Raw genomic sequence first — 15,069 nt, 5'->3', positions numbered from 1 at the left:
AGACTATTTTCACTCTTTCTGCAACTCCATTTATTCACAAAACAAGGCACCCTCAGCAGCAAGCCTCTTCCTACTCAATCGCTAAAAGAGCAGCACCCATCTATTGCCCTATTGTGTCCAGATCCAATCTCAACTACTTCTCTAGTTTACTCCTTAGTTTACTTTTTTACTCCTTCAATTTCCGTCACACAGTTCTCGACCTTATTTTCTACATCATGTTCAACTTCAACAAGACAATACTCTATCTACTTCAGAAATGCCTGCCCAATGCATGAGGAAAGAGATGATGGTCCTCTTTTTAGACAATGGGCAGGCGGAGATAAATCAGGCAATTGTCCCAAACAGGCATATGGCAGGAACTTTGGCAATATGGTATTGCCAGCCATGAAGATTTTGCTTGATGGGGGGCATACCATTGAAATATAAGAATAAACCTAAACTGTTAATGCTATGGATGTGTCAACAAAACTGCTCATTTGAAGTTCTACTGACAAATATTAAATTACATTAACTCTGCAGTGGGAGGATGTAAGGGCACGCTCTCTATCTCTGATGTGTTCTTTTCAAGCCCCTCCATTCATTATTCTCAAACATGACTTTGGATAAGGAGCGGTTGGGTAGCAGGACGAAGGCTTTGCCATAATCTCCTATAGTAAGACACTCTGACACTGATTAAGAGTTGAGCGGAATGGGATCCCCATGTGGGATCTCGCTCCTCTCAGCAAAGTAACCTGAAATTATTTCATGGCTGGTTCTATTACAAGACTATGCAAGGAATCTGCCTAGAGGATACAAAGAGATTGGTACCAGATTTTCTCAAAAAACTACAAAATGAGCAAACAGTTCCATTCAAATACTGATAGCAAATTCTCACTTCCTATGGGGAACAAAGGTTCTTCCACCATCCATGATGATTTTGCTTTAGGGGGCCATCCCACTGAAATCTAAGAATAAACTTAAATGAATAATGCTATGAATATGTCAACAAAACTACTCACTTGAAGTGCTACTGACAAACATTAAATGAAATTATCTCTACAGTGGGATGATGTAGGGGCATGATCTCTACCTCCGATGTGTTCTTCTCCAGTCCCTTGACTCATTATTCTGAAAAGTGGCTTTGGACAAGGAGCAGTTGGATAGCAGGGCTCAGGTGCTCATTTCGACTTCGGCGGTAACTGACCCACCGCCAGGTTGGGGATGTGGACTGCCAAATAACGAGTGTGGCGGTTTGGCCTGTGCCAAACTGACATTTCCCTGTTGCTACCGCTAGGGCAGTTGGACCCGCCGGGCCGGAGACGAACATCTCCGACTCCGCGGGCCACCCAATACCGCAGGCGGTATTCCGAGTCCCCATTCTGCAAGGGATTCTGTGGCAGGAGCACCGCGGCAAAATCCCTGGCGGAAAGGCTACCGGCAACAGGAATTCCCATCCCTGATGCCGGTAGATGACTCCCCCCAGTAGTAATCCCCCTCAGCCTCTACCCCCCAAGTAGTGGCCCCCCACCCCTCCAATCCCCATACCGAACCCCATCCCCCAAATACACAAACGCACACCCTGACACACACATACTCACAACACCCTTACACTCACAAGCACACACATGCATCACCACAATTACACGCAGACACACACACACACACGCACACACAAACACACCCCTCCCACCCCCCATGCATTACACACATACACACCCAATCAAACTCCCCACCCCCTCCCCTTGCGGAGGACATTTACCTTGTCCGACAAGGTGCTCCTCCCTGAGGGGATGGGACCCGGCTCTCCCACAGCCGGCCCTGCACCGCCATCAGGACACCGCCATGCCGTACTACAGGTCGTAATACGGCGGGTAGCGTCATTTGGCGGGTCGGGGCCGGCGGTGGGACTGCCACTGCACTGCCGACTGCCAGCACAAATACTGGAGGATTTCCACCCAAATTGAGGCGGCAGTCCTTCAGTACTCGGAATATGGCAGTCGGAGGACCGCCAGCACTGGCAGTCCTCTGGCGTCCGCGACTTCAGCGGTCTCACCAGAAGACCGCCGAAGTCAGAATGACCATCTAAGTCTTTGCCATAAACTTCTATAGAAAGACACTGTGACGGGGATTAAAAGTTGAGCGGAATGGGATTCCCAGGTGGAATTCCACTCCACTCGTTTACCAGTGACCCAGTGTTCCTGCACCCAGACAATCCAGCAAGTGCAGCCTCGCCTTGGCCCACAGCCTCCAACCAACCACCTCTTATGGATTGGGTGGAGCAACAATGCTTCTTAGGGCCAGCCCACTATTTCATATGTGCGGTATCAAATTCCTCATCCCCTACTGGCTAGCCCCAGGCCCACACTGCCTGATCTGCTAAGAGCAGCTAATACATTTCCATCTTGGAAAAACGAGTTTGCAGTTATTATGCATTTCATAGTGATTAACTGATATTAATGGTTAGAGATACCAGCAGGGATTGTGAATTGTAGGCAACTGGTGCTTCTGTACCTAACTACATCTAATCAGGGCATCTGACTTTAAGGTAGCCAAACAATAGTGAAGATTGTAACATTAATGAGACTTCGGCCAGTGCCCATAGTCATATTTATTCACGTATAACCTAGAGTGTATGTTACATCAACAGAACTAGACATCAGTCTGATTGAAGCCCAGTTGCCCAGTATGATAGTTTGCAATGTTGTTCAAATAACCTTACTATAGTGCACATGCTCATGAATTACGCTGAGTCATAAGTTGTAAGAATGAACTGATTTATCAGCATACACATCAAGGAACATGCCAGATCACAAGCAACAAGATGCATGCAAGTAGCAACAGAGATGGTCCTAAATTGCAACACCTGCCCTTTCAGTGTTAGATGAACGAAATTCAGCCATCTAACAGCAGACTCGTAAGTACTTACAAGTCTTTCCGAACTGAACCAGAGTTCTGGATCCTTGTATATTGTGTTTTATCTTGAGAACATCAGTAAACAAATCAACTGTTAAATAATAGCAACGATCTACAGTGCATGAAAGCAATCAATGTGTACCAATCACGATCAAGAGAGACACTCTCTAGGTCTGCATTGTAATTTTAATTTTGAAGACAATGACAGCATTTATACCAATAATTTTGACACCACTTCAATTTCCCACTACAACAATGGTACCTTGTAACGAGAGGTAACAAGGTAGCATAAGAACAAAATCCTATTTTGCACATAGCTAGTATGAATCACAAGTGTGTAAAGCAAAGAGCTTCAGGAATTAACTTCTCAATCACCCGAAAGTTAGCCGTCTGAGAAGGATGATGATTTTTATAATACCAACACTGTAATCCAAGAACACATATGAAAAAGGAGAACAATTTACATTGAAAGCGAACAGAACAGTACTTTAATCTCTTTATTTCATAAGTGGAATGTAATAAAGTGATGGGAGGAATGTTTGAATTAATCTCAGTCACTGGTAACAGGTAAAAAAAAACAAATTACTTACATATGCACAGTCATTATCCAATATTGATATCTTTCACAGATTCACATGCTTGAATCTTCCTCGCTGTTGAGGTGGGACACCACCTCAATGACGGGGAAGATTCAAGCATATGAATCTATGAAAGATTCAATACTGGAGAATAGTGCATTTATATGTTTATTTCATGTCTCAAATCTCCTGTAAAAATAGTATCATCACTCAATTCCCCAGGAAGGTCATAACTTCACACTAGTGCTTTTGATCCAATCCAGCAGCCAGAAGAATAGTCTCTTGGGTGTGGGGTGCTTTTTATTGCATAGAGACGTAAACATTCAAGTACCAGGAGGCTTAAAGAATGAGGAGGGCAAATCACATTAAATTAGATGGAAATAAAACAAGGATCTGTGTGTGTGTGTCGAACGAAGAATAACACAACTCAGTTGCCGGTTCAGATAATGAAGGCATACGTTTTGGTGTCACATCATACTAAATAAAGCACATATAAAAGCAATACCTTGTGTCGAAACTGGAGAACTAAATCTCGGGGCGACAGACCTAAAACCAAAAAGGTAAAACTATTACATTAATGGCAAATAAAAAATAAGGCAGAACCGTCTAGGCTCTTCCTGGCATTTCTGATTCTTTCATCTTACAGATTTAAAAACAGTGAATAGTATGCATGCAAATTTTCTAGGCTGATAACATTTCGCAAAGATTTACAAATTCAAAGTGAAGGAACTAAAGCCAAAGTTTTGACAATGCATGAGTCATCATATCTGCCTCAAAAACCCAATATCTGGTGGTATAGGACACATTCATAGTACATGGGTGGAGCCCACGATCACAGAGGGGTAAAGACAATTACATATAATTGTGTGTGAGCTTAGGCTAATTAAGGGTGAAACAGCCCATGACAGAATTAAATGCAGCATTGGATCGAAATCAATAGAAAAGAAAATTGTTATTTTGAACATGTGAAAATGATGATTTTTTTTTTGCTTCACAAAGTATTTTTGAATTTTGAGCAGCTTTCTGAGCAGTGATATGTTTTGCCACAAACATCAACTATAAATAAATATGTTTATGAATGCTGATACAAAACGAGCAATTGAGAATCTTTTGATTAAACAGCATTTATTTTGAGCAGAACAGTGCTTATTATTTTATTTTATTTTTTATTTTATTTTTTATTTTATTTTTTATTTTATTTTTTAGAGTTGGGTGGTCAGAGGGAATATACTATAAGGTGCAGTTACCCTGTCTTCCCCTTGGTTCCCATTGTTAATTTAGAAGTGGGGAAACCACTGAGTTTCCAACAGCGGATCATCAGTCCACAGCACTTTTGGAAACATTTTCACAGTCAGTGCGTCAGCCATCGGCATTGGGCATTTGACCTGGTAACAGAAACACTCATTTATTTAGAACTGGCTTCCAACACCATGTCTGTCGTTTTTTTTTTTTTTCCTGCTGTGACCTACTTCACTTGTAAATCTGCATTTAAGGCTTAAGTCAGAGGGGTAACAATATTGATTTTGGCACATGATAACAAAACATTTAATGCTAAACTTAAAGAAAAGATAAACATATAGCAAAACATGAATGTCTTTTTATTACATCTAATAATAATAAATACAAAATACAAATTTAATTTGGATATGAAATTAACTCCCTGTTAAGTAAAAGAGCTTGCATGCAAATTTCAAATACTAAGGCAAATTCTATTTCAAAGCTAATAGATTTGGAGGACTATTGGCAAATTATATCTTTATTAAAAAAGATACAATACAAATTAATGCAATTCATGGCTTAAATGGTCAACTGCCATTATCTCACGAAGAAATAGTTAATGATTTTTTGAAATACTACTCAAATATATACAATAATCCCCCAGCTACAGAAATACTTAATATTGATAATCTTCTGCAATTTGGTGGTTTACCTAAAATTACCCAATTAGTAAAGGAAAAATTGGATGTACTAATTTCTCTAGAAGAAATAAATTCAGCTATTATATCTCTAAACCAGGTAAATAACCAGAAGAACCAGATGGTATAACTGCTGAATATTACAAAGAATGTTTTCCTTACATCCTACCTAACTTATGAAGCTATTTACTCACTTTACTATTTAAGAAGCAACTTCAGGATCCTTTACTGAAGCTTTGATTATAGTTCTTCGAAACCTAATAAAGATCCCACTATTGTTTCAAATTATGACCCTATATCTTTAATTTACCAAGACTGTAAACTTTATACAAAAATTCTTGTAACCGGATTGTGTTCTGTGCTGGATACTATGGTTCACATTGATCAAACTGTTTTTTATGAAAAATAGACATTCTGTCAATAACACTAGATATTTATTCCATGTAACTGAAGCTGCCTCATCTTTAGCTCTACCCTTTGATGTCCTAGCATTAGATGCTGAAAAAGCGTTTGACAAAGTACATTGGCAGTATCTATTTCATACTTTATCTACATTTAATTTTGGCAATTCTTTTATTTGCATGATTTCTGGTCCATCCACCAGACTTTTTATTAAAGGCCAATTCACTAACAAATTTTACCTGTCAAGGTTGTCCATGATCACCTTTACTTTTTCTCCTTGCTATTGAACCTGTACTCATTGCTATCAGAAATTGTATGGAAATACAAGGTATTACTTTTAAGGATCTTCCTATAAAAACTTCAGCATATACTGATGATGTCTTACTGTATATTAGTGATCCTGATACTTCCATTCCCCCTTTGTTAGATCCAATTCAAACATACTTCCAAATTTGAGGTTACACTTTAAACACTAACAAGACAGATTTTTTTCTTTAAATGTGCATTGTACCCCTGAAATGCACTCTAATAATTAAATAATATGGCAAAAGAAAACATGTAAATATCTTGGTATCCTATTTTCCCATACCCTTAACCAATCAGTTATGTTGAACGGTGAATATATATTATATCAAGGACAAATTTCATAAATGGTCTACTTTACACTTATCCTGGGGGAGCAAAGTTGATTCTATTAAAATGGTTATTGCTCAAAAATATTTCATCTATTTTCTATGATTCCTATCCAACTCCTGCTTACGTTTTATAAAAATTTAGATAAATTAATATCGAAATTTATTTGGAATAACAAACCACCCCATATAAACTATAAAAATTAAAAATTACAAAGGATAATGGTGGTTTTGCTTTCAAAGTTACGAGACTTTAATTATCGCAAAGTGTTTATTTTTAAAAAAGCACCTTTTAGTTTAATCATACAGACATTAATAACGCACCTTCATGGCTTTTCATTGTACAATGTTTGATATCACTGTTTCTGTTATCTACATTACTGACCATGTCTTAACACTTTATTAAAGGGATCGACAATACTAAAATCTACAAAATTAATATTACAAGATTTAGCTGATCTCTTTCAATCATCTATTTCCCATACCTTAAATATGCCCTTATGGTATAATCCCTTGTTGAAACTTAATCGAAATATAAAATCTTGGCAATCTTGGATAAATGACTACTTAAGAGATACATCTCATAACAACACTTTTTTAACTTTTGAAGAATTGCAGCAAAAATGTATCCTGCCCCATCAGATCTTTTTAAATATCAACTTTTGTATATTTCCATCCTTGATTCATTTGCCATCAATTTCCCTGGTAAGAGACATATCTGATATAGAGTTTACAGTCAAGCAATAGCTACTTCATCTCATACTGTGTCAAGGTATTATCAAAAATAAAAAAATATATTTTGAACAGAATAATATTAATTTTCTCTCTTCTTTTGGAACAGTGAACTAGATATATGTATTTCTCAAGACGTATGGAGAAACATATTGTTGACTAGCGTTTCTAGATGGTTACTTGTGTCTCTAAACCAAACTAATTCTTAAATATTATTTAATTGTTTATGAACTCTGTTAAAACTATTTAAGACAAAAGTACTAAATTCTCCTAATTGTTGCCACTGTAAGTGATCTTCAGGCTCGTTAAAACATATGCTTTATGAATGTAATAATGTTACTAAGTTTGGGATATTATTACAAACATTTTTAATTTCTCAGATAAACTTTCATATAATATGCTGATTTGTAAATCGATTTTACTTTTTTTTAAACTGTGAGATTCAAGTAACAGACTCTTTGATTTCTTAATATCTGCTGCTCTAAAATCAATTACTGTCAATTAGAAAAATGCTGCATTATTATCAATCCTTATATGGTGGTCATGGATAATTTTCCCCAGAAAAGGAGCTGATCTGACTATGTTGGGTGTTGTTCACAACATATCTGCTTATCAATCATTTTGGAAACCGACTGATGATTATATAACAATATATTTATCAATAAGTACTATTAATATGTTTCATATTATATAACACATAAAGGGATTGATTATGAGTGTGGCAGTCTATAGACCGACATACTTGCAGTGGCGGTCTGGACTGCCGCCAATGCAGCAGTCAGACTACCACATTGCAACCCTGGTGGTCAAAACTGCAAGGGAACTCCCAGCTCTAGGATCTCAGAACCTGGCGGTCTGGAGGATGGTGGAGGTCCTAATCCGCCAGGGCTATGCTGCCGTGGGGATTACGACTCCCTTCTCTGCCAGTGGTTTCATATTGGTAACAATGCCATGAAAAGTCTGGTGGAGAACAGGTGCAGGGGCATGGTCAGTGCAGCGCCCCCCTGGCCAACACCATCTCAATAATCACTGTCTGATTGGCAGACATTAAATATTGTGAGAATGCTGGTGCACTCTGCTCGCTACATTACAAGCTCGATTACAAGCTAGAGACAATGCTGTAGCCTGTTTCCTGCTTGCCAGTGGGTGGAAACTCAGGTTTCCACCCGCTGACCTAGCAGGAAACGCTTAACTCTGGTGGGGAGGTTGCCGCGTTGGCGGCAGCCACCCTGTCGGGAGTTTGGCGGACGGGCTTTCCTGTCTGCCAAACTCAAAACAGGGCCCAAATGATTATAGTGAGTAACTCCAGTATGATATACTGGTAAAGATGATATTTATTGATTCCCCTCTTTTATTTTTCAATTTGAGTTAGTTATTATTATCCTGCAATTGTCATGATTTAGGTACAATTATTATATTACCTTTTTCCGTGCTCTTTTTTGTTTGGTCTATTGTCTTATAATAAAATTCAATAAAAATATTTTGAACATAAAAAAAATGTGCTGTGTATTTTATAGTGGTTTTGGAAGAAATCTAAACCCATAAGGAGTTCTTGGTCAGCTATGTGGGTATGCATAACTTAAGTACAAGCTACCAGTGCCCAAGTAGAACTATGTCCACCTGCTCATCATTATCAGAGCTACAGCAGTTTGAGGGTGTGTTAGCCAAACCACAGAACAGAGATAGTCAATCAGGGTGTCTAAAAAGTGAAATGAAAATGGAGGACAGGCTCTGCAACGTCTGGCACACCACACTTAACTATGATTTACTATGAAAAAGTCTGTGATGCAGTGTGTGCCTTCATCTAGTTTCCTCAGCCAAGTCACACCCCTGAACACCCAAATGTTCAAGATGTTTCATGGGATGCTGCATGATACTAGGGGAACAGTTGTTACATGATTTGGATGACACGATGAAGCCATGAACCAGACAAATAGTGTGTCAAATAGAAAGAAAGGGCTGTTGGCTAAAGTATCTACCCTGATAAAGTTTGAATGCCCAAAGATGCTCCTAAGCACAGTGAAGAAAGAAAAGCAAGCTAGACTTCGAAAGGGAGAAGGAGAGGGCAGGAAAAGTATGAATATCAACCTCCATCTCTAGCCCCATTGATCTGGCCAGGTCAGACACAGGAACAACAAATGACTTGTTGGGCTGCAAGCGACCTTGATGGCGGGCCTGGGGTTTGCACTTACACAATAAGGGCAGCCCAACTACTTATGAACCCTTGTCAGTGTGAGATACAGAACATGGCCTAGTCAGCGTTACAGCAGCAGACAATCTTAACATAGAAGTCATATCAAAAGGAGAAGATGCTTACCCCATGGAACACTGCAACTAATCCACGCTTTAGGTGAATTTCAAGTGCATAAATTTGTGGTAAGCTTTGTAGAAAATCCCAAACAGTGCGAAAAAACTGAATTTTGAGGCAATACTGAACTATTACAAGAAAGCTGAGAGAGGGGGCACCAATAGATAGGGGAGGGTAAAACAATCATATAACTAAGACAATTCTTGAGCAATCAAACAATGAAAAGTTCAAATCAAAATTATCAAAAAGCTCCCAACTCAGAAAGAACAGCAAACCTCTTCCCAGGCAGACCATAGCCCGACCACCAACAGAACAGAAATCGGCACCAGATCTACGGTATGTAAACTGGAATGGAAAAGGTTTGGCAATAAAAAATAAGCCATTGAATAACAGAGTTCACCCTCCCAGCACATAGCAAGGGCCGATTTTGGAAATCTTATGCAATAAAAAGGAATGTGGAAATACCAACAGATCAAGACTCAATGGCCTTATTCGACAACCAACAAAATATCGTAATTGCAAATGTACTGAAGGCCTCACACAAAGAACCATGAGAGGCTACTTGGAAGAAGATCTTTGCATAGCTGAGGTACACACTTGGGCCAGAGGCAGTCTGGTGCCAGGCTCTGATGCGCTTAAAGTGGGATTACATATAAGCATGGACCAAAACGAATGTACTAGGGAGAAACAGAAATCTGGAAAGCAAGGCCTTTACAGTGAAGCTTATTATAGAAACAATACTATCAACTGATTGACCACCCATTGTGAAAGAACAAAAAAAATTATATCTACTGTTTTCCCACACCTTCTGAAGCTACTAAGAAGTATTTCCTAAAACGCAAAATTAAAAGGCTATGCTGTAAATTCTTTGACTAAATCAGTATTTTGTTTGTTTACTGCCTTTTCTGCTGTATTGTTTGAAACACCATCCAGAGTTTTAATCCTTTCAAACGTCTGTCACCTCCATTTCATTCTTGCAGGGTTTTGGATTAGCACAAGCTTTTGGATAAGCATGTACCTTCAGCTGTATACATTGTGTTGCCTCCCATCCAAATGCTGACCAAAATATTCCTTCAAATTGGACCTGGGTGAAATTTTAATTATGGAGATGTAATTCTGCTAATTTTGCTTAGCAAAATTACAGAGATTTTGCCATTACCTCAAATTGGGTAATTTCGAGGCGAAGTATTAATGCGAAATATACCATTTGGGTAGTTTTTTTTAAATATGAGCGGCATTTCAGGTGGGTTTTTTTTTTTAATCTGGACGGTCCACTCGGATCACTTTTGAGCGCAAAACTACAAATCTGAACAGGACCAGCAGTGTTGTATGCGAGTGAACGGAAATCAATTTGAAATTAAATTTTTAGTTGACTTTTTACCCAAATGGCACATTTAGGTTATTTGTTTAGTGCAAAATGCATTTTGGGTAATTATGCATAATTTTGTGTCATTTTGTGGTAACTTCACATAATTATGTGAGTTTTGCACACCTCTACTTGAAATGTATTAATATTTTTTTTCACTTCAGTTTTCCTTTTTCTCATTTCCTTCCTTGATTACATTTTCCGCTCACTAAATTGTTTATTACACATCCCCTTTTGTTTGTAATGACTTACATTTATATAATCTGGTGCACAAAACGTTAATGTTGCTAAATGTATCAAATAAACCTGACTGTGAACTGGGATTCACAAACTACAAAAATGGAAATTTCCAGGACAGCTTTTGTATAAATGGCTCTTGTGCAGGTGCTAGTCCAGTTTGTAGTACTTGCAGAAACACCAGGTTTTTCTGTTTTTCAAATATTAAATATGGATTCATTTTAGAATACTCAATGCCCAATGTTAGTCAAAGCCCATACAAGGTTAATTTAAATGGTTATTACATATTTTTAAGTCAGGCACCGAGCTTGGTTATACATATTTCTGCAACATAAACATTTGGAAAGAGATGTGAATGTGTCATAACTACTGCATTAACACATGACCCCTTGTACATACATACCCATGTACACATGTATTGGGAGCCAAATTACCATCACTTACCGAGGTACAACTGGGAGCCTTCCAAAGGTACGCTGCCCAAAGAGCTGTTCATGTGCTCGTACAGCTCCTTGCAATGGAAAACAGAGAGGTTACTTGGGTTCAGAGTCCGTCAATAAAGGAAGGTGCGCACACATTTCTACCCGTGTAGCACAGAATCCACTAGCGGAAAAGGAAAACGGAAGGCCACAGTGATAACAGTTATCGAGCATGCACCAAAACATATACAGGAAATGAAAATGTCATTTGCCACACTTCAATTTGGCTCTGCCTCTTGAGATGGAGCCTGGCAGTGCAGTTTTAGGGTTATTTGACATATTAGTAAATACATTCACATTTTGTAATTGAGGAATGTATTTAAAACCTATAGGGGCTATTCACAAACTACACTTTGATTTTGTAGTTTGTAGTACGAAGTAGTACACACACTACAAAATGCTATTCACTAAACCTATGTGCAGAGGTCTGCGTCTCCACTTCTATTTGCATTCAGGGTGGATATCTCCGCACAGGTAATTATATGTTTTAGGGCCGGATTTAGAGTTTGGCGGCTGGGGTTACTCCGTCACAAACATGACGGATGGCTCGTACGCTGTATTAGGATTCCCTTATATCCTATGGAAATCGTAACACAGTGGACGGGATATTCATCACGTTTGTGAGGAAGTAACTTGTCCGACAAACTCTAAATCAGGCCCTTAGTATTAAATGTGGGAGGGATCGGGGAGGTGGTTGGAAAATGTGGAATATTTATGACTAAGTCAGAATGTGTTTAAAGAAAGGTAAAGAGGAATTTAGGATGGCACATGTCCCTAAACACAAATGAGTAAACTGATTCCTATTCACTAACTGCACTTCTATAGTTACTACAGTCAAAAAAGCCCACAGACAATCATAAATGTACCCCAACTCAAAGATGAAGTAAGTCCAGCACCACACATGGCCAACCACTGGTACTACACACCCTCCCACAGAAAATAATGAAAAAAGGGACTTCAAATATGAGCCCACGGAAAATAATGTTAAATTAACTTATTTTAATGTTTTAAAAATAGAAATACATTTAATTTAATGTATATATATATTTAAAATGTAAATATTAGTTTAGGATAATGAAATTAAATTAATTCTATGCATAACTTTACATAATGTTTACTACATACTAAATATACATTTTATACTTTAGGTGCAAATGTCTTATTTATTTAAACAATAAGACATTTTTAATTTAATATATTGAAAATAATGAAATATCAAATTATAAATTAATGTTTTAGCTTTTTTATTTTGTTCTACATTTGAAATAAATATTTTACATTCATTTACAATATTATTTAACATAAAAACATTTCTTTTTTTTTTTTAGTTTAATAAATGTTTAAACATTTCTCAATACTTTTGTAACGGAAATACAGGGAGTCTCTGAGAGATCTCAACTACCTTGACCATGAGCAGTTAGTAAACAGAATTCAGTGGCAGTTGCCAAAAAGTGGAGGTTGCTGGGAACCCTGGAGAAAATAGGACCTCAGGTCAACGCACCCACTATGCCCCTATCTAGTGCTTAATTGTTGCAGGTGGGGGCCACCAGCACTTATTTTTGGAGACCAGCACTGAGAGCAAGAGAAGGAAAAACAAACAAACTGGAAAGAAGGAGAAGGCAAAAGATGAAAAAAACTTGCCACAAAGGGAAAAGGCAGGAACCTGCAAGAGCGATATAAAAAGGCAGGCATTAGGTGTATTTAAGACTACCAGCTGTGGTACTCAGAATGCGGGCATTTAATTTCACCAGCCCCAGCCTTCTGAGCAGAGGTCTGGGCACAGACACTCATTATTTAACAAATTAGGCACTGCCCCATCTCATAAACACTCACTATATCTATAGCTCCATATGTCACAAAGTTTGGATGATGAGACATTTAGGGCAATTGTACAGCTAGAAATTCCTTTAAGTTTGATCTGTGAACGAACGGCGTAGGCACAGTACCACATGCTATCTTGTATGTATGTGTGACCATGTGCTACTATACAGTCAAAACTGCTGCAAGTGCACTTTCAATTCAAGCCACAGAGACCACACCTTTTTGTGATACATAGAAAGACCAACATTTCCTCCTGCCCAATTCTTCAGAACACAAAGGAATATCTTAGAATGCAAGATGGTTACAAGGTAGCTATGGTTTTAGCACACAAGGAACATGAACTCCCTCATTATATTTGAAAAGCTGTTTGAAACTTACCTCCAGAATCGAAATCTGAGAAAAGTCTTTTTCTTCAAAATAGGCATGCGTAATAAGTTGAAGCTTTGCCTGCAGTAATCCATACAGTGGCTGTGAAAACAAACAGCATCTTATGAAGGAAGGTACACAACAACAGCATGATGAGAAAAACCATAGCTCACTTCCTTTCAATCTCTATCGACTTGTTTTCATAATTCGTATTTTGTCTGATGGTGGATTCCATATTTGAATACCCGCCATGTTCAGTACAAATAAATTAAGCATTACTGCCTTAAGTTAAGGTTAAAATGGCTTCATTTCTGCACCAGCAATTAACAGGCCTGAGCTGCAGGAGAAGACCAATGAAAAGGGAATGGGTTATTACCAGTTCTTATTGCCTCACAGAAAAGGCAGCAGGCCAATGACAGCTGCTTTAGCTGCCAGTGTCTGTTTCTTGTCTCGAATGTTCAAGCTCATTTGTCTGATCTGCTTCCTCACAGACGTTCCCTTCCTGCAGAGCCGCACACATGCCAGATCTCCCCACACTCCAAAACACAACATACCCAGTGTTTAGAAACCCCCGGCTGGATGAACCACTTTTCCTGCTCACATTCATGGTTGTCAGGCTCCACCCAGCAGAAAGCTAATGGTTAGACGTACAAAACTAATCTGCGGTTTTACGAAGCATACAATTAAAAAAATCACAGGCTTCACAACTGCAAAACAGTGTGTTGCAATGTACAAGAAGTGCTTTGCAAGTCTTTAAAAAATACACTTTGTAACCCATATTGAAGTGCTTAGGACAAGTGGCATATGATGAGTGTCCCTGCCTTGTCTGAGTGTTAGTATACAATGCATCAGTGATTTGCAACTGCATTGCTTGTCAAAAAGGAATGATCTGTCAATAAGACCTGAAGGGGATGTAGTTTTCAACTTACAAGTGGTAGGTGTCAGCACTGAAGGGAGCAGGCAGGTGGCCAGACGTGATAAACAGGTACCTGTGGACCCAAATTAAGTCTCAAAACATGCTACTCCAGAGATTTTTGTTCATGCTACAACCAGCTAGATGAACTCTCATTCCCCGTAACTCCCCCACATAGGGAGTCTAAGATAAATGAGGTGTTTGGAAAACAAATGTTCTCTTCAGCTAGCCTAACATTGCCAGTCTACTTATTGGGCTGATATATGCATGCCCTCTGGGACATGGCCAGCGAGATCTTGCCGGAAGTTCCAGAAGACCTCAGGTTCAAACGATTCAGGATGGTCAAGGTTTGCCCAAGCACAGGTGCTGCCCTTGACACTAAAGTGTCTTGGATGGATGGTTGCACACCGTAATGTGTGGATGCACT

General features: G+C 38.7%; 1 protein-coding gene across 1 annotated transcript in view; it reads right to left on the bottom strand.

The window, feature by feature from the left end:
- AVL9 (AVL9 cell migration associated) overlaps positions 1 to 15,069 on the bottom strand; it is a 384,424-nt gene that overhangs the window by 142,005 nt on the left and 227,350 nt on the right. The window contains exons 5-7 of the mRNA XM_069215405.1: positions 13,742 to 13,831; positions 11,508 to 11,574; positions 3,976 to 4,016 (exon numbers count right to left, since the gene is read on the bottom strand). Of these exons, the coding sequence (XP_069071506.1) occupies positions 3,976 to 4,016; positions 11,508 to 11,574; positions 13,742 to 13,831 (198 nt within the window). The remainder of the gene's footprint in view (positions 1 to 3,975; positions 4,017 to 11,507; positions 11,575 to 13,741; positions 13,832 to 15,069) is intronic.

Source organism: Pleurodeles waltl, chromosome 2_1 (assembly GCF_031143425.1).
Source record: "Pleurodeles waltl isolate 20211129_DDA chromosome 2_1, aPleWal1.hap1.20221129, whole genome shotgun sequence".
NCBI classification, from domain to species: domain Eukaryota; kingdom Metazoa; phylum Chordata; class Amphibia; order Caudata; family Salamandridae; genus Pleurodeles; species Pleurodeles waltl.
This window is presented reverse-complemented; position numbering and strand designations above follow the sequence as displayed.